This window comes from Loxodonta africana, chromosome X, assembly GCF_030014295.1.
Source record: "Loxodonta africana isolate mLoxAfr1 chromosome X, mLoxAfr1.hap2, whole genome shotgun sequence".
In the NCBI taxonomy this organism is placed as follows: domain Eukaryota; kingdom Metazoa; phylum Chordata; class Mammalia; order Proboscidea; family Elephantidae; genus Loxodonta; species Loxodonta africana.
In genome coordinates this window covers 1,691,059-1,712,077 of record NC_087369.1, presented here as the reverse complement: position 1 = coordinate 1,712,077, position 21,019 = coordinate 1,691,059, and the positions used below count along the sequence as shown (strand labels likewise).

The window sequence follows — 21,019 nt, the reverse complement described above, 5'->3', positions numbered from 1 at the left end:
TGAATCCATAGGCAATTCACCTTCAGCATAGGTAACCTGCATCTCACAGGCCACAGGTGAACCCACAACTGATCCACCTTAAGCACAGGTAACCCACATCTCATAGTCCACAGGTGATTGGCCTTCAGCACAGGTCACCTGCATCTCACAGGCCACAGGTGATGCACAGGTGAACCCACAGGTGATTCACCTTCAGCATAGGTCACCCGCATCTCACAGGCCACAGGTGATGCACAGGTGAACCCACAGGTGATCCACCTTAAGCACAGGTAACCTTAAGTACAGTCCACAGGTGATTGGCCTTCAGCACAGGTAGCTTGCATCTCACAGTCCACAGATGCTGTACAGGTGAATCCACAGGTGATTCACCTTCAGCACAGGTAACCCTCATCTCACAGTCCACAGGTGATTAACCTTCAGCACAGGCAACTGGCATTTCACAGTGCACAGGTGATTGGCTTTCAGCACAGGTAACCCACATCTCACAGTCCACAGGTGATTAGCTTTCAGCACAGGTAACCCGCATCTCATAGCCCACAGGTGATCGGCTTTCAGCACAGGTAGCCTGCATCTCACAGCCCACAGGTGATTCACCTTCAGCACAGGTAACCCACATCTCACAGCCCACAGGTGATTGGCTTTCAGCACAGGTAGCCTGCATCTCACAGTCCACAGGTGATTGACCTTCAGCACAGGTAACCTGCATCTCACAGCCCACAGGTGATTGGCTTTCAGCACAGGTAGCCTGCATCTCACAGCCCACAGGTGATTGGCTTTCAGCACAGGTAACCTGCATCTCACAGTCCACAGGTGATTGGCTTTCAGCACAGGTAGCCTGCATCTCACAGTCCACAGGTGATTGACCTTCAGCACAGGTCACCTGCATCTCACAGGCCACAGGTGATGCACAGGTGAACCCACAGGTGATTCACCTTCAGCATAGGTCACCCGCATCTCACAGGCCACAGGTGATGCACAGGTGAACCCACAGGTGATCCATCTTAAGCACAGGTAACCTTAAGTACAGTCCACAGGTGATTGGCCTTCAGCACAGGTAGCTTGCATCTCACAGTCCACAGATGCTGTACAGGTGAATCCACAGGTGATTCACCTTCAGCGCAGGTAACCCTCATCTCACAGTCCACAGGTGATTAACCTTCAGCACAGGCAACTGGCATTTCACAGTGCACAGGTGATTGGCTTTCAGCACAGGTAACCCACATCTCACAGTCCACAGGTGATTAGCTTTCAGCACAGGTAACCCGCATCTCATAGCCCACAGGTGATCGGCTTTCAGCACAGGTAGCCTGCATCTCACAGCCCACAGGTGATTGGCTTTCAGCACAGGTAACCTGCATCTCACAGTCCACAGGTGATCGGCTTTCAGCACAGGTAGCCTGCATCTCACAGTCCACAGGTGATTGACCTTCAGCACAGGTAACCTGCATCTCACAGCCCACAGGTGATTGGCTTTCAGCACAGGTAGCCTGCATCTCACAGCCCACAGGTGATTGGCTTTCAGCACAGGTAACCTGCATCTCACAGTCCACAGGTGATTGGCTTTCAGCACAGGTAGCCTGCATCTCACAGTCCACAGGTGATTGACCTTCAGCACAGGTCACCTGCATCTCACAGGCCACAGGTGATGCACAGGTGAACCCACAGGTGATTCACCTTCAGCATAGGTCACCCGCATCTCACAGGCCACAGGTGATGCACAGGTGAACCCACAGGTGATCCATCTTAAGCACAGGTAACCTTAAGTACAGTCCACAGGTGATTGGCCTTCAGCACAGGTAGCTTGCATCTCACAGTCCACAGATGCTGTACAGGTGAATCCACAGGTGATTCACCTTCAGCGCAGGTAACCCTCATCTCACAGTCCACAGGTGATTAACCTTCAGCACAGGCAACTGGCATTTCACAGTGCACAGGTGATTGGCTTTCAGCACAGGTAACCCACATCTCACAGTCCACAGGTGATTAGCTTTCAGCACAGGTAACCCGCATCTCATAGCCCACAGGTGATCGGCTTTCAGCACAGGTAGCCTGCATCTCACAGCCCACAGGTGATTGGCTTTCAGCACAGGTAACCTGCATCTCACAGTCCACAGGTGATCGGCTTTCAGCACAGGTAGCCTGCATCTCACAGTCCACAGGTGATTCACCTTCAGCACAGGTAACCTGCATCTCACAGCCCACAGGTGATTGGCTTTCAGCACAGGTAACCTGCGTCTCACAGCCCACAGGCGATGCACAGCAGCGTCTTTCTTTTCCCGAGGGAACATTGTCACTCTGACAGCCGTGATGGTTGTTACCGCTCCTTGAATGCCTTAAAGTTGGGAAGAGTAAGGCAATTCAGGTGCGCAGGAGGCAGGAAGAACAGACTCATGAGAAAGCTGAGTGGGCTGACCCAAATATTATGACAAATGAAAACATGATAATTGCACACCAAAAATTGGCAGATCCTTAGAAAATAAGGACTTGTTTGAAATCTGTTCCCCCCCAAAAAAATATATATATATATATTTTTTTCTCCTTAAAAGTGATCGTGTTTCCTCAAATATATTGCATGGTTGTTGGCTGTTTAGAGCTGGCATCAAGGAAGAGACAGCCGGGTTCCACCTTTGCTTACTTGTAAATAAACAGCAGAGAGAGCCGGGGGTAGGGATGCAAACCTCTGTTAGCAGCGAAGAGGCAGGGAGGACCCAGCCCTCACCTTCTCTCTGCATTTCATTTCTCCCCTGCCCTTCCCGGAAAGTCAGTCTGTACATAACCAGGCTGTATGTCAGCTCAGACCAAAGCTGGTGGAAAAATTGTCCTTCCAAGGTGCCGCGTTGTTTACACGCTTGGCTGCCAACCCAAAGTCGGCAGCTGGAACCCACCAGCCGCTCCTCGGGAGAAAGATGGGACAGTCTGCTTCTATAAAGATGACAGCCCTGGGAGCCCTATGGGGCAGTTCTGCTCTGTCCTAGAGGGTCGCTAGGAGTCAGAATCGACTTGACGGCAACGGGTTTGGTTTGGCTTCCGGAACCCAAGTGACACTTAGGCTAACCCAGGTCGCGGACTGCTGTGTTATATCCAGTGCTCGAAGTTTGAATTCTTTTTCATTCCTAGTTGAACCTGTTGTTTGATAGTCACAGGGCAGTCTCCTAACAGGCGGCCCTATCGCTTTTCCTTCTTTTGGGGAGTCAAGACCACAGGCAAGTCCTTCTAGAAAATGAAGAAGAATTGATGCCTTTGAATTCTGGTGTTGTCGAAGAATATTGACTATACCATGGACAGCCAGAAGAATGAACAAATCTGTCCTGGAAGAAGTACAGCCAGAACGCTCCTTAGAAGCAAGGATGGCGAGACTTCGTCTCATGTACTTTGCACACGTTGTCAGGAGGGTCAGTCCTTGGAGAAGGACATCATGCTTGGTAAAGTAGAGGGTGAGCGAAAAAGAGGAAGACCCTCAACGAGGTGGGTTGACACAGTGGCTGCAACAGTGGGCTCAAGCATAGCAACGATTGTGAGAAAGGCGCAGGACCGGGCAGTGTTTTGTTCTGTTGTGCACAGGGTCGCTATGAGTCGGAACTCACTCGGCGACACCTAACAACAGTTCTCTTTTTGTTGTTGTTGATGATTTTGTTTTTATTGTCACTTTGTGACTTAGGTGACCCCATGTGTTACGGAATAGTACAGCCCCATAGGGTTTTTTAGGTGGTGATCTTTACGGGAGCAGATCTCCAGGCCTTTCTTCTGAGGTGCTACTCGGTGGGTTCAGACCACCAACTGTTAGGCAGTTAGCAGCCGAGTACTTAAGCCTTGCACCACCCAGGACCTTCAACTCTCCTACTTGTATGAGAATGCCTAGGTAGGGGCAGTGAGGGTATGCTTTTGACTTGGGGTGCTAACAGCGTGTGTGTGTGTGTGTGTTCTTATTTTTGGCTTAGATTCATGGCGACCCTGTGCACAGCAGAACAATGCATTTGAAAAACACTATATTATTTCTCTACTTTTATGAATACTTAAAACATCAAAATATTTCAGGAAATTGTCATGTCCCCATGATCTGCATAGAAAAACCCCTAGCTTGGGACTCCAGAAATATTAAACCCACAACCCCAGTGCCATTGTGTGGCGTGTGTGGTATGTGTGTGATACGTGAATGTGTAGTGTGTCTGATGTGTGTGTCTGGTGTGTTCTATGTGGTGTGTCTTATGTCTGTGTATCTGGTGTGTATGTGGTGTGGTGTTCCTGTCTGGTATATGTGGTATGTCCATCTGTTTGTACATGGTGTGTGTGGTATGTGAATGCGTGTGTACGTGTGGTGTACGTGGTATGTGTGTGGTGTGTGTACGTCTGTGTATATGGTGTGCAGGATGTGTGAATACATGTGTGGTGTTTATATGTGGTATGTGTGGTGAGTGGGTGTGTGCCGTGTGTGTATGGTGTGTTATGTGTGTGTATGTCTCTGTGTGCGGTGAGTGTGTATGTGGTGTCTATGTCTCTGTGTGTGTGGTATACTGTGTGTGTGTGTATGTGTGGTGAGTGGGTGTGTGTATGGTGTGTTGTGTGTGTATGTCTCTGTGTGTGGTGAGTGTCTATGTGGTGTATATGTCTCTGTGTGTGTGGCCTACTGTGTGTGTGTGTGAGTGTGTGTGTGTGTCGTCGTTGCATGGATTTGGGGTAGTGCCCCCATACGCACTGGGCAGTACAGGTCATTGCATGGATTGGGATAGTGTCCCCATATGCACTGGGCAGTACGGGTCATTGAATGGATTGGGATAGTGTCCCCATATGCACTGGGCAGTACAGGTCATTGAATGGATTGGGATAGTGCCTCCATATGCACTGGGCAGTACAGGGCATTGAATGGATTGGGATAGTGCCTCCATATGCACTGGGCAGTACAGGGCATTGAATGGATTGGGACAGTGCTCCCATATGCACTGGGCAGTACGGGTCATTGAATGGATTGGGATAGTGCTCCCATAGGCACCGGGCAGTCCCAGCTAGGATGGGTCCTGTCACAGAGTCATTAGCAGGGGAAGTGAAGGTGGAATGGTTAGGATACCCTCATCCTATTTAGACAGAACAGTGTGAGCAGCAGGGCAAGGAAAGAACTGGTCAACCCACTGGGGACTTTTAGGGAAAGCAGCAGGAGGAAGAATCTGTACCACAGAAAACTTCGTGTGCGTTCTCAGTCCTACCTGTCTGGGGCAAATGGACATGGAAATATCTGGAAATCCGCTAATATCCTGAACTTTGATGATGCAGCCAAGAGCCATGTTCCAATAACAGCTGCGTGTCCAGCCATGGACAGAGAGGGAGGGGTCTCAGCCGTGGACAGAGAGGGAGGGGTCTCAGCCGTGGACAGAGAGGGAGGGTCTCAGCCGTGGACAGAGAGACAGGGGTCTCAGCCGTGGACAGAGAGGCAGGGGTCTCAGCCGTGGACAGAGAGGCAGGGGTCTCAGCCGTGGACAGAGAGACAGGGGTCTCAGCCGTGGACAGAGAGGCAGGGGTCTCAGCCGTGGACAGAGAGACAGGGGTCTCAGTGGTGGACAGAGAGACGGGTGTCAGCGGTGGACAGAGAGACGGGGTGTCAGCGGTGGACAGAGAGACAGAGGTATCAGTGGTGGACAGAGAGACAGGGGTGTCAGCGGTGGACAGAGAGACAGGTCTCAGCTGTGGACAGAGAGGCAGGGGGTGTCAGCTGTGGACAGAGACAGGGGTCTCAGGTGTAGACAGGGAGACAGTCGTCTCAGCTGTGGACAGAGAGGGAAGGGTCTCAGCTGTGGACAGAGAGTGAAGGGTCTCAGCTGTGGACAGAGAGGGAAGGGTCTCAGCTGTGGACAGAGAGGGAAGGGTCTCAGCTGTGGACAGAGAGGGAAGGGTCTCAGCTGTGGACAGAGAGGGAAGGGTCTCAGCTGTGGACAGAGAGGGAGGGGTCTCAGCTGTGGACAGAGAGGGAAGGGTCTCAACTGTGGACAGAGAGGCAGGGGGTGTTATCTGTGCACAGAGAGGGAGGGGTCTCAGCTGTGGACAGAGAGGGAGGGGTCTGCAGGTCCAGCCTGCAATGTACAGGGGTCTTATTCAGGGCTCTCTGGAGAAACAAAACCAGTGAGATGTCTGTCTATCTGTCTATCTAATCAGCTAATCTATCACCTAATTTAGCTAATCTGTCTCGTCTCTCTATCATCTATCTGTCCATCTGCCCATCCGCCTATCCATTCAACCATTTTACCATCTGGAGAGGGAGAGATTTACTTCGAGGCGTTTGCCCACACAGTTGTAGGGGCTCCAAGTCTAAAACCCATAGGTCAAGCAGTAGGCAGGAAACTTTGGCGGGCTCTGTAAGTCGGGCCATGGGAAAAGAAAGAGTGAACTCTGCCAGAATGTCTGTTTACAGTCTGGAGGCAGACCACACCCCTAGGAACTCCCCTTTCAACTGACAGATAACATTATGGAATGTAATTACATCACATTGCATTCGATTACATCATGAGACAAAACCTCTGGGAACTACAAACTGGCCAAGCTGACACATAAAATTAACCATTTACACAGGCTGCAGGGGAGGTGGGGGTGAGAGGGGGAGTGCTAAGGACTCCATCCTTGGAAAGCAGTATTTATCCAAGGAAGTCAGCACTCAGGCCCCTCTTTGGAAGCTGTTCTATTGGGTAGTTTTCCATTTGCTGAAAGTCTTAACTGTAGTTTCTCCAGGGACATAAGGAATAGATTTTACAAGATTGGACTTAAAGAGCTCCTTGTCTGTTTACCCAGTTAAAAGGAAGCCTAAGGGAAGGACTGTTTGATTTATACAGTGCGAACTCAAGCAACTGTGTTCAGTATATTGTTGCAACATTTCTCTAATGTTTTTATCTGTATTCTGCTCTCATTCTTCTTGGAGAGCTGAGCCATTTGAAGCTTTTTGTGTGTGTGTGCTTTAGGCGAAAGTTTTCAGAACAAATTAGTCTCTGAGTCAATGATTCATACACAAATTGTTTTGTGACATTGGTTGCAATCCCCGCAATGTGTTAGTACTCTCCCCTTCTGCACCCCGGGTTCCCTGTCTCCATCCATTTTTCCTGTCCCTTCCTGCCTTCTTGTCATTGCTTTTGGGTGGGAGCTGCCCATTTGGTCTCGTATACATGGCTGAACTAAGAAGCATGTTTCTCATGTGTGTTATTGTTTTATAGACCCGTCAAATATTTGGTTGAAAGGGTGAACTTCATTTAGAATGTGGATACGGGTTTTCCCTGCTATCTGAAAGTAGACCGTCCCTGTGAAACCTTTCGTAAGCTGAAATACAGTGAAGTGAAGAAGCAATTATCATTAATTTGTATGTGAAAAAATTTTCAGCGTTCCTAGACCCCCAAAATAACCTACCAAGTCATGCAAAATGACAGATAAGACCTAAAATAACACTTAACATATAGTAAAAGTAGAAATGACATAATAAAACACTCTCGAGGCTCAGGGTGCACGCAGCCTCTTTAACGGCTCCCTGCAAATCAAACGCTGAACGCTGTTTCCGCTTTTCTCCTTTTTTCATAAAAGCCAAACTCTTCTTCAGGCATCTTTAGGCTAGCAAGAACAGGTACTAGTGAAGGTCTTTTGAAAAAGCGAAGTAGCATAAGGCGAACTTTCAGAAAGGGTGGGACAGCTGCCCTGCCTTTCTGAGGGAAAGAAAGCAGGGCTGGTAGGGTGCCTGGAGATAGCGGGCAAATGGAAGGAAAATGTTATCGAGGAGAAAACTGTAGAATGCTAAGACAGATTCCCCAGGCTGTGGAAAATTCCATCATCTCAAGAAGTTTTGCATCAGAATCCTTCTTTCATTGCTTCGCTCGCCCGGCAGCTTTTGCAGTAAAAAACAAAAAATCCTGTTTCCTTGGCTTCCTCCCCCACAGCTTTGTATCAGTATCAGCTTTCTCTGTTTGGAAGTTATATGTAAACCCCACTGCACCTGCGTAGTGCGATTAAGAATGTTGCTGACGTAACTTGTATGATTTCCCTACTTGCAAACCCCTGAAAAGGAACTTTTCCCCTCGCGCTCGCCCTCGGGGACCAGTCTCGGCAGCAGCAGCTCCAACTGACTCCTTCCCTTGCGCAACGAAATAAAGGTGCCTTTCCTGCCTTCTCACCTCGGTCTCTCCTGTATTGGCCAATATGAGTCATGCTGAGCAAGAACCTGGGGTTTCCACCGGGTAGGTAAGAATACCGTCTTAGTTTTCCAGCACTGCTGGAACAGAAATAGCGCAAGTGGATGGCTTAAACAAACAGAAATTTATTCTGTTTGTTTAGGAGGCTAGACGTCCAAATTCAGGCTGTCGGCTCTAGGGGAAGGCTTTCTCTCTCTTTCGGCTCTGGGGGAAGGTCCTTGTCTCTTTTCAGCTTCTGTTCGCTGGTTCCTTGGTGATCTCCACGTGGCATCAATCTTCCGCCTTCTGTGGTTTCTTCACTCTGTGCCTCATCTGCTGTTTTTACATCTCAAAAACGATTGGCTTAAGATATACCCTACACCAATATCACCTCAATTAACATAACAAAGAAAACCCTATGCCCAAATGGGGTGGCATTCATAGGTATAACCAAAAAAAAAAAAAAACCAAACCCATTGCCAGAACCCATTCTGACTCATAACGACCTTATAGGATGGAGTAGAACTGCTCCATAGGGTTCCCAAAGAGCGGCTGGTGGATTCAAACTGCTGACCTTTTGGTTAGCAGCTGAGGGCTCCATCCACAGGTATGAAGAAGATACCAAACCCACTGCTGTCAAGTCGATTCTGACTCATAGTGACCCCATAGGGCTTCCAGGCTGTAAATCTCTACGGAAGCAGATGCCACATCTTTCCCCCAAGGAGCCACTGGTGGTTTCCAGCCACTGACCTTTCGTCACATGCTTTAAGCAGTGCACCACCAGGGCTTCATCTGTAGGTATAGGTGTTAGGATTTGCCACACATATTTTTAAGGGACACAATTCAATGCATAATAATTAGGTTGTAGAAAAAATAGAAACTGTCCCCATTGGGGGAGGCTGCAGGTCATCTGGGTTAATGAAAGCAGGCTTTGAAGAAGCAAACTTCTGTGTTGTAAGGGGGCCACGTGGCAAGGAGCTGCGGGCGCCTCCAGGAGCAGCGGGCGCCTCCAGGAGCTGCGGGCGCCTCCAGGAGCTGCGGGCGCCTCCAGGAGCTGAGAGTGCCCCCTGGTGACAGGCAGAAAGAAAACAGAAACTGTAGTCCTGCAGCTGCCGGGAAGCAGATTCTGCCAACAACCTGAATGAGCCTGGGAGATGACCACGAGGTCCAGATGAGACCCCAGGCCCAGATGACACGTTGATTGCAGCCTGTGAGGCCTGAGCAGGGGACCTAGTCATGCAGCATGCGGCATCAGACTCCTGACAGGTGAAACTGTGAGGTCATCAATAAACACACCTGTCGAAGGTCCATAAAACCAAACGAGACTACGGGGCACAACAGCCTAGGGACAAGGACTGGACGGCAGGTTGTTGTTGTTGTTAGGTGCCATGGAGTCGGTTCTGACTCATAGTGACCCCACGTACCACAGGAAGAAACACTGCCAGGTCCTACACCATCCTCACAATGTCTGAGTCCATTGTTGAAGCCATCGTGTCAATCCGTCTCGTTGAGGATCTTCCTCTTTTTTCTGTCTCTCTACTTTACCAAGCGTGATGTCCTTCTCCAGGGACTGGTTTCTCCTGATGACATGTCCAAACTGCGTGAGACGAAGCCTCACCATTCTTGCTTCTAAGGAGCATTCTGGCTGTCCTTCTTCCAAGACAGACTTGTTCATTTTTCTGGCGCTCCATGGTATATCCAATATTCTTCACCCCCACCATAATTCAGAGGGTTCAGTGCTTCGGTTTTCCTTATTCACAGCCTGGCTTTCACATGCATCCGTAAAGATTACAGCCTAGAAACCCTGTGGGGCAGTTCTCTGTCAAACGGGTCTCTAGGAGTTGAAGTAGACTCAACGCTACAGTTATGGCAAGCAGCATAGACTCCCAGGCAGGTCGACCCTCGAGAACCTCTTTTTGATCTCCTGATACACAAACGGAAACCCTGGTGGCGTAGTGGTTAAGTGCTGCGGCTGCTAACCAAAGGGTCAGCTGTTCAAATCCACCAGCTGCTCCTTGGAAACTCTATGGGGTAGTTCTACTCTGTCGTATAGGGTAGCTATGAGTCGGAATCGACTCGATGGTACTGGGTTAATACACAAACAACACTGAGCATTGACACTGAAAGTACTCTAATTAGGAGCGAGTGATCCTTGGGACTGGGCTGGCGTGGACTTTCTGCACAGCTGTGTGGATGGATAATGTGAATGAGATCCCGCGGGACCACTTACCTCCTCGGAGAAGGAATTGTCTTGTAGCCTCGGAGAAGTACCTGTTTCCACAGCTGCACAGTGGTGACTTTCCAAGTGGCTGGCTCCTAAGGGAGGTGGAAGGCGTTGTTGTTAACTGTTCAAGTGCTGTGAGTTGTCTCGTGGTAGATCAAGTGCGCTCTGTTTTGATTGTGTTTGCTTAGTATCCTTGGGGATGGTAATACTTCGGGTAATCCGTAATTTGAAAGTTTCACGAATGGAGAGAGAAGTGATTCCCAAAGCCTAATAACTCCTTGCTTACCTCTTGATGTTGTTGTTGCCGTGTGTGGTGTTGTGTGTGTGTGTTCCTGGTGTGTGTGTGTATAGTATATGTGGGAGGTGTGTGTGTGGTGTGTGTGTTGAGCGTGTTTTTGAGTGTGTATATGGTGTGTGAGTGTGTTATGTGTGTGGTGTGTGTATGGGGTGTGTATGTAATGGGTGTGTGTGAGTATGTGTGTGTGCTGTGTGTAGTACGTGTGATGTCTGTATAGGTCAGCACTTTGAATTCACCAGCCACTCCTTGGAAACCCCATGGGGAAGCTCTGCTCTGTCCTGTAGGGTCACTATGAGTCAGAATCCACTTGACAGCAATGGGTTGTTTTTTGTTTTGTTTTCTTTTGTTTTGTTTGTTTTGTTTATTCCGTCCCCTTCCTTAGCTGGTTTTAGGGCCGGGCTCATGTCTGTGTCAGAGGAAGTGAAGAGGATGGCAAGTCTCGATGGAGCCACCCAGTACGTTCCTAGTAGCTAAGAGATGGCAATGTTTTGCCTTTATTTTGTCTAAATCAAGAAATGTATGAAAACGTGACAGAGAGAGAGAGAGAGCGCTAACTCTGTGCCCCTGGACAAGTTCCAGCAGCTCTGGAATGAAGAGAGGGCATCCCCTGTATGGATGTGGAAGCAGAGGCTGGTGGTGGGGAGTGGGCAGAAAGAAGACCAGAAAAACCCGTGGTTTGCCTCTCAAAGCAGAGGCCTCCCTTGGAGCCACGGCGGCCACCGTTCTGGTTCCTCTGAACCCTCGTTTCCCACAAGGAGCGGGAAGGAGGCATCTTCCGTCATTGTTTCCTAAACCAGTAACGTTGTCCCGTTTCTGAAGGCTGAACATTCACACCCACCGGTTCCAGCACTGCTGTTGGTTCTAGTTACCAGCAGTCACGTGGGATTTCCTCTTATTTTCCACATCCTCGTGGGTCTTTGAGGGAAAATTAAGACGGCGTGTCAGGAGTCCTAGAGCCGAAAAATCCATTACCATCGAGTCGATTCCGACTCATAGCGACCCCATAGGACAGAGTAGAACTGTCCCATAGAGTTTCCAGCAAGTGCCTAGTGGATTCGAGCTGCCGACCTTTTGGTTAGCAGCCGTAGCTCTTAACCATTACGCCACCAGGGTTTCCATGTTCTAGAACACTGCTCCACATTCCCCCTGATCACAATTCCTTTTCCCTCAACCTCTCGCAGACAGACGCTTTTGTAAATGAAATAAAAAATGAATTCCCAGAAAAATTAATTTAAAAAGCATGCAAAATAAAATCCCCTATTTTTTTAAAATAATATTTTATTGTGTTTTCAGTGCAAAGTTACACAGCAGTTTAGGTTCCCGTTCAACAATTTCTGTACAAGTTGTTCAGTGACCTTGGTTATGTTCTTCACAACGTGTGAACGTTCTCATTGTTTCCGTTCTGGTGGTTCTGTTTCCATTCTTCTCGTTTCCCTGCCCCCTTACCTTCTCATCTTTGTTTTAAAGTCATTGTTGGTCGTTTGGTCTCATATAGACAATTTTTTTAAAGGAGCACAGTACTTATGCGTGATAGTCATTACTTTTTGAGCCAATTTGTTGTTTAGCCACAAGGTGACCTCAGGGATTACTTTTGGCTCAAGGTTTCAAAAGTATCTCAGGGCAGTAGTCTCGGGGAGTCCTCCAGTCTCTATCACTCCAGCAGGGCAGATTTTTTTTTTTTTTTGGAAATTTAAATTCTGTTTCACATTTTTTCTCCCTATCAAGGCTCATCTACTGTGTTCCTAATCAGCAGGGTCAGTAGTGCTGGCTGGGCACCATCTAGTTCTTCCGGTCTCAGAGTAGATGAGCCATGGCTCGTGTAGACTGTTAGTCATGTAGACTAGTTTCTTCTTTGAGTCTTTGGTTTCCTTCTTTCTGTTTTGCTCTGGATGAGTGGAGACCAATAGTTGTATCTCAGATGGAAAGCCTCTCTCTTTTTTTTTAAACCATTGGATTCAACAGACATAAGAACTCCGTCAAAAAAAATTTTTTTAAGCGTAAGTACTTCGTCTGAATTGCTGAATATATCTCATTGCAGACGAGTTACAAAAAATTAATGGAATGGCTCCCGTCTGTAGCCCACGCTTAGAGGGCATTGATATAAGAGCCCTCCCCATCATAATTTTCATGACAAATATCCAAAACGCACAATTTCTTCTTCTCTGTGGCCATGTGGCCTGGAACACACGGGCTCCATTCTCCTCCCTGAAGAAGCTGAGCAGAGTAAATTATCCAAGTAAGTGTTAAAACGTTCCAAATTCCACACCTCCTCCTCCCAAGTGGGGACCGTGGTGGTTCAGTGGTAGAATTCTCGCCTTCTATGTGGGGGACCTGGGTTCGATTCCCGGCCAATGCAGCTCGTATGCAGCCACCACCCTTCTGTCCATGGAGGCTTGCGTGTTGCTGTGATGCTGAACAGGTTTCTGAGGAATTTCCAGACTAAGACAGACTAGGAACAGAGACCTGGTGATCGACTTCTGAAAATGAGCTGATGAAAACCCTATGAATCACGATGGTCCAGTCCATAAGGGATCATGGGGATGGTGCAGGACCGGGCAGTATTTGGTTGAGTTGAACATGGAGTGCCCATGAGTCGGGGTTGACTCGATGACAACTGGGTCATCAAACCCATGAAGCGGGCACTGAAAGTTGGGGAGCCTAGGTAGCCTAAGATCACAAGCTTGTCAGACGGGATTCTTCTGGCCACCGTGCTGCCTCCCAGAGACCTTTGCCCTCTGAACGCCTGTGGAAACAACAGTGACCTAGAGTTCTCCATCAAAAGTCTCTCCACCACTCTGGTTTACCATCTCATAGGTTGTGTGTATGTCGTAAAGAAGGGAGCAGCCGGTGATTAAACACCTCCAAGCCAGGAAATTGCCCAGAGCATCAAAGCCGACATATTCTGCCTTACAGCCAAAACTCAAGGATCTTAGACACAGCATTATCTCCACCTCCTAGTCAGTGTTTGTTCCGGAAATTTCTATGTCCGACTTGCCTTGGGGAAGCGAGTTGTGATCATTGTTAGTTGCTGTTGAGTTGGCTCCTGCTCATGGCGACCTTATATGTATGTAACAGAACGAAATGTTGCCCGGTCCTGCGCCATCGTCACGATCGTTGGTGTGTTTGAGCCCATAGATTAGGCTGTTGTGTGAGTCCATTACGAGTCAGTGACGGTCCCACCATTATAAAAATATCAAGTTCTTGATAAGAAAGGACTCAGAGCCTTGGGTTTTTGGTGACTGTCACTAAAGGGGGTTTTTGGTGACGAATCGTGGAGGTAGAAGGGGCTTCAGGGGCTCTCACCTCAGCAGGTATGGCGTAGGCACCATGCTGGGGGCTGGGGACATTTTGCTGCTCATTTTACAGCCCCTAGGTGAGGAGCTCTGGCGCCACAGAGATTAAGAGATAGGCTGCTAACCAAAAGGTTGGCAGTTCAGATCCCCTAGCTGCTCCTTGGAAACCATACGGGGCAGTTCTACTCTGTCCTATAGGGCCTCTATGAGTCACAACAGACTTGGTGGCAGTGGGTAATACAGCTCTTGGGGAGGAAGACCTGGCGATCTGTTCCCGTAAAGATCACAGCTTAGGAAACCTTATGGGGCAGTTCTCCTCTGTCACATGGGGCCGCCATGAGTTGGAATTGACTCAACGGCACCCAACAACAACAACCACAATACAGTGAGAAGGAAGTCACTTCAAGCAAGTCAAGTGGAGGGGACCCTGCAAGATGTGACTCACTGGGGGTCAGCGTGGGGTGTGTCTCCCACATTGCTGCTTTCTCACTTTTCTAATCCAGTGCTGCTTTCTAGCTAGACTAGAAGGTGACCTGTTAAGAAGTGGTCTTAGCATCTGAAGTACAGGCTTTGCTTGGACGATAACCAGGCCTGTTTGTCCCTTTCCAGTGGAATTCTTGTACTGTGACCTGGCTTCCATGAGCTCCATCCGGCACTTTGTACGGCAGTTCAAGGCAAAGAACATTCCTCTCCACGTCCTGGTCAACAACGGTGAGTTCTGGAAAAATCCCTCAAGCTGGGGTCAACTCTGACCAGGGGCAGACTAACCAGTAGGCACGGTACACACCGGCTTGTGTTGAGTCAGGTACTTGCTCATCTGTGGTGAGCAGTTTCACACAGGTTTCACCACACCTTTGACGTGGTGAGGGACAGGTGAAATTGTGCGCTGCAGATTGGTGGGAAGGCACAACTGGGCCTGTGTGTACTGTTGGGCTCGTGGCTCATTGGGTAACCCGGCCCTACTCTGACACAAACTTAAACTCTCAAGTTCAAGTGAAAGAAGTTGCCTTGGTCGTCTCGTGCTGCTATAACAGAAATACCACACTGGATGGTGTCTTAGTCACCTAGTGCTGCTATGACAGAAATACCACAGTGGATGGTGTCTTAGTCACCTAGTGCTGCTATAACAGAAATACCACAGTGGATGGTGTCTCAGTCACCTAGTGCTGCTGTAACAGAAATACCACAGTGGATGGTGTCTCAGTCACCTAGTGCTGCTGTAACAGAAATGCCACAGTGGATGGTGTCTCAGTCACCTAGTGCTGCTATGACAGAAATACCACAGTGGATGGTGTCTTAGTCACCTAGTGCTGCTATAACAGAAATACCACAGTGGATGGTGTCTCAGTCACCTAGTGCTGCTACAACAGAAATACCACAAGTGGATGGTGTCTCAGTCACCTAGTGCTGCTATGACAGAAATACCACAGTGGATGATGTCTCAGTCACCTAGTGCTGCTGTAACAGAAATACCACAGTGGATGGTGTCTCAGTCACCTAGTGCTGCTGTAACAGAAATACCACAGTGGATGGCGTCTCAGTCACCTAGTGCTGCTATGACAGAAATACCACAGGGGATGGTGTCTCAGTCACCTAGTGCTGCTGTAACAGAAATACCACAGTGGATGGTGTCTCAGTCACCTAGTGCTGCTACAACAGAAATACCACAAGTGGATGGCTTTAACAAAGAGAAGTTTGTTCTCTCAGAGTCTAGAAGGCTACAAGTCCAAATTCAGGGCACCAGCTCCAGGGGAAGGCTTTCTCTCTCTGTTGGCTCTGGGGGAAGGTCCTTGTCATCAGTCTTCCCTGGTTGAGGAGCTTCTTAGCGCAGGGACCCCAGGTCCAAAGGACTGGCTCTTCTCCTGGCTCTTGTTTCTTGGTGATATGAGGTCCCCATGTCTCTCTGCTTGCTTCTCCCTTTCATATCTCAGAAGAGATTGGCTCAAGACACAATCCAATCTTGTAGATTGAGTCCTGCTTCATTAATATAACTGCCGCTAATCCCATCTCATTAACATCGTATGGATAGGATTTTACAACAGATAGAAAATCCCATCAGGTGACAGAATGGTGGACAATCACACAATACTGGGAATCATGATCTAGCCAAATGGATACACATATTTTTGGGGGACACAATTTATGACAGAAGTGTTTCAGGAAAGCAAGATTCCCACGGACCTTCAGGAATACCCTGCTTCGATCCATTGATGAATTTCTCTTTCCTCCTTCACATAGTTGGCTTGAGTGTTTCGCTTTGACTGCTGTTGAGTGGTTGGTCATTCGTTGTATTGATGTCGTCATTAGCTGCCAAGGAGTCGACCCCCGACCCATGGCGACCCCATGCACAACGGGATCGGACCATTGTGATCCATGGGGTTTTTGCTGGCTGATGTTTGGAAGTAGGTTATCAGGCCTTTCTTCTGGTCCTTCTTAGTCTGGAAGCTCTGTTGAAACCAGTGAAAAGTCTATGGACCACCATGGTCCCATCCACAACCGATCATGAAGACAGCACAGGACAGGGCGGTTGTTTCGTTGTGTTTGTTGTGCACGGGGTAGCCATGAGGCGAAGCTGACTCGGTGCCAGCCAACAGCAACAACAACAAAGTCTAGAGGTGCAAACAAGCTTCCTGACTCCAGGATTCCTCAGGATGGATGTGTCAGCGTGTATCAGTGTCCAAGAGGACAGTACATGCCTGTAGAGTTTCCAAAGGTATCTGCCCAGGACTCCCTTCTTCCACCCCCAGATCCTACGAAAACAGCCCAGGCTTCAGTCCTCATGGGCAACCTCCAAGGACCATCAGAAGCTCTTAGACTTTCTGCTTTTCTTTGTATAATTACAGAGCTCTCAAGGCTTTGGAAGCGTTATTTCAGACCTGAAATGTTTTTGCATTTGCTAGCGTGATTTAAAAAAATAGAAACAGTCTGCCTTTTCCTGGCCATTGTGAAAAGATCAGGAGCAAAGCCAGTGATTCATGGAACACAAGGGAAATCGACAGTCGACCTCCTGGAGAGCTGGCTCAGTATTTATAGCGGATTCCTGTCAAAATTCCATTTCCCTTGTTTCCCTTCTCCGCTCCTGAGAATTGATGGGTCGTTAATAACCACACAGGATTTATGGCTTATCCTGGCGGGACGTCTCCTAATTCTAGTGGGCGGATTTCCTCAGAAGATAAAGAGTTACTAAAATTGGAACCCTTGCAGCGCAGCGGTTAAGTGCTCGACTGCTCACTGAAAGCTCGGCGGTTCAAATCCACCAGCGGCTCTGGGGGAGAAAGATGTGGCAGTCTGTTCCCAAAAAGATGACAGCCTAGAAACCCCCATGGGGCAGTTCTGCTCTGCCCCATGAGGTCGCTGTGAGTCAGAATGACAGTACCCAACAACAACATGGCTATGAAACCCGTAATAATCCTGCTATGAAATCCATTACTAAACTATTCACCTCGCTTTCACGCTTTTCAAGCTGCGTTACCCCAATTCCTGAACGTCTTCTCTTCATTGTTCCCGTGCATTTTGCTAAAGAAAATGAAACCATGTATGAGAATGCCGCTTTGAATCAAATAACAGAAAGTCTCCTGGTATTGTCTCATGTTACCCACATTTTAAAGAACCCTGGTGGAACAGTGGTTAAGCACTCAGCTGCTAACTAAAAGGTTGGCAGTTCGAACCCACCCAGCAGCTCCGCAGGAGAGAGACCTGGCGATTTGCTCCCATAAAGACTACAGCCTGGGGCACCCTATGGGGCAGTTCTCCTCTGTCATATGAGTTAAAATGGACTCGACAGCACACAACAACAACACAATATGCTTGGGGATAAGGAGCCCTTGTGGCACAACGGTTAAGTACTCAGCTGCTAACCTAAAAGTTGGCGGTTTGAACTCACCCAGTGGCTCCATGGGAGACAAGTCCTGGCAATCTGCTCCTGTAAAGATTACAGCCTAGGACACCCTCTGGGGCAGTTCTACTCTGCCACGTGGGGTCGCCATGGGTCGCAGTCAGCTTGATGGCACCCACCAATGACAGCAACCTACAAAAAAAAAAAATCACAGCTAACCCTGAGCTGCCTGGCCAGGAACATCCTGACCTAGTTTCTAGTCTACTTCTTCATCCATTTATTCATTCACCAGTTGGCATGGAGGACTCGGGAGACCCCTACGTGTGAAAAAGAGTATCGTTCCCTTCTGTTATACATAAGGGCGCTATGAGCCGGAGCCGACTCGATGCCAGCTAACCACACAAACGACAACATATACAAATACATATACATACACACATATAAATATAACTGCATGTAGAAACATATACAAACATGTATACATACATGTATATAAACACAGTTGTATACAGAAGCACGTATAGGTTCACATGATAAATACAATTGCACATAGAAATGCAATACAGACACAGAATATATGCATATAAAATGAATACACATGTAAACACGTGTACACATGCACGTACATACATGCACAGATATGCAAATCTAGACACACGCATAGTCCCAAGCATAGGTTAATCATACAATGTACAAACGCAACCACACACACGTCAAATACATGTACAAACACAGGTTATACACAGATGCAAAACCTGTTGCGGTCAAGTCGATTCTGACTCATAGTGACCCTACAGGACAGAGCAGAACTGCCCCATAGAGTTTCCAAGGAGCGCCTGGTGGATTCGAACCAGCATAGCTCTTAACCACTATACCACCAGGGTTTCCCATACACAAATGCAAGCATATGGAAACACATATACAGGTGCCAGCATACGTAAATACGTATGCAAGTGAATTAATGAATATCAACACACGTGAATGCATAGACACGTTCACGTGCATATGTAAATACCTGCTCTTGTACAAATAACTATGCAGATATTGATTGGTGCCCAGGTGGTTTTCTGTAATTTGTTAGTTGGATTTGGGGGTGGGGGTTGGGAGCCCTGGGCAAATAATTTTGGAAACTCTGCAGGCACCTAACTGTCCTCTTGGACACTAACAATACAGACCAACACGCCCATCCCGGGAACTCTGTAGTCAGGGACCTTGCCTTCATCTCTTGCAGGTAGATGTTTAGACACAGATATAAAAATGCAAATGTGTATGTAAGTATGGAAACCCTGGTGGCGTAGTGGTTAAGTACTACAGCTGTTAACCAAGAGGTCGGCAGTTCAAATCCACCAGGTGCTCCTTGGAAACTCTATGGGGCAGTTCTACTCTGTCCTATAGGGTTGCTGTAAGTCGGAATTGACTTGACGGCAGTGGGTTTGGTTTTTATAAGTATGCATGCAAGTAATACACAAATACATATACCGTACAAATACCTGCATAGATACTCAAATATGTGTACCGTACACATCTACATATAAGTTCCCAGATACGTGTACCGTACACATACCCACTGTTGTTGTTAGGTGTGCTGTCGAGTCGGTTCTGACTCATAGAAACCCTGTAGGACAGAGTAGAACTGCCTATAGGTTTTCCAAGGAGTGGCTGCTGGATTCAAACTGCTGACCTTTTGGTTAGCAGCTATAAGTCGCTATAGTTCTTAACCACTGCACCACCAGGGCTCTCACACATACCTGTATACATATCCAAATACATGCACCGTACACATACCCGTATATGTACCCAAATACATATGCCATACACAAATACAAATACCATACCCATATACATACAAAACATAAATTATGCATATACCTGCATACATGCAAACCCAGAGATGAACCATGTGCAGATACACACATGTATACATGTCCACATAAACACATGCAGACACGCACATTACACACGCATAAACAAATATACACATATACATTGTTGGTCGTGGTGGTGGCCATTGAATTGATTCCAACTCATGTCGACCTCGTCTGTTACAGAGTAGAACTGACCCATAGGGTATTCTTGGCTGTGGTCTTCATGGAAGCAGACTGTCAGGACTTTCCTTCTGCAGTGACTCTGGGTGGGTTTGAACCGCCAACCTTTAGGCTAGCAGTTGAGCGCAGATCATTCACGTCACCTAGGGACCCCCGCGTGTACATGTGTGCACACGAATGTGTATATATACACATACGTTTATATATACACACCACACAAATGCATACGTACGTACACACGTGTAGAAATATGTACACACGCCACACAAATGCATACTTTCGCACACATATGTATACAAATCCATTTACGTACACACGCACACGCACGCACAAATGTAGACAACTGCACAGATACAAACATCTGTATATATATGGAGCCCTGGTGGCCTAGTGGTTAAGGGCTCGGCTGCTAACCAACAACAATAAAACCACCCATTGCCCGAGAGTCGATTTCAACTCATAGCAACCCTATAGGACAGAGTAGAACTGTCCCATAGGGTTTCCAAGGAGCACCTGGTGGATTCAAACTGCTGACCTTTTGGTCGTATATATACGTATACACATTGGAGCCCTGGTAGCCCAGTGGTTAAAGCGACTGACTGCTAACCCAAAGGTTGGCAATTCGAAACCACTAGTGGCTCCTTGGGAGAAAGGTGTGGCAGCCTGCTTCCATAGAAATTTATAGCCCTGGAACCCAGTGGGGTCCCTGTGAGTCGGAATTGACTTCGACGGCAGTGCATTTGTGTTTTTTAATGTATACATGTGTATGTATGTGTGTGCATATATCCAGTCAAGCTGGCAGTAGGGCAAATGGTTAAGCACTTGATCGTTAGCCACAAGGTTGCCAGTTTGAACCCACCCATAGGTGCCTCGGGATAAAGCCGTGATGATCAGTTTCCGAACGGTTAGAGTGTTGAAAACCCTCGGGGGGAGTTGTGCTCTGCACACACGGGGCCACCATGAGTCAGGGTCAACAGCAGCAGCGAGAAGCCAGCTGGCCTGCTCTAAAGACAGGACAAGATGTGCAGGCAGGTTTCTGGGACAAGTCACCTGTGAGGTCGGGGCTCAGTGGAAAGAACTTTGTGAGGGACGCGTTTTGGTGATCTAGAATTTTCTCTCTGCCTGCGAGTTCTGCCACTTTGGCACGGCTGCTGTTATTTTACGCAATCAAAGCACAGGATGGCAGAGCCTCAGA

The 21,019-nt window shown here is 48.1% G+C and overlaps 1 protein-coding gene across 2 annotated transcripts in view; it reads left to right on the top strand.

Annotated features, from left to right (window-relative positions):
- The window catches only part of DHRSX (dehydrogenase/reductase X-linked), a 152,845-nt gene that overhangs the window by 111,849 nt on the left and 19,977 nt on the right, over positions 1 to 21,019 (top strand). For both annotated transcript variants that reach the window (XM_064277889.1, XM_064277888.1), the window contains exon 4: positions 14,554 to 14,655. In XM_064277889.1, the coding sequence (XP_064133959.1) occupies positions 14,554 to 14,655 (102 nt within the window). The remainder of the gene's footprint in view (positions 1 to 14,553; positions 14,656 to 21,019) is intronic.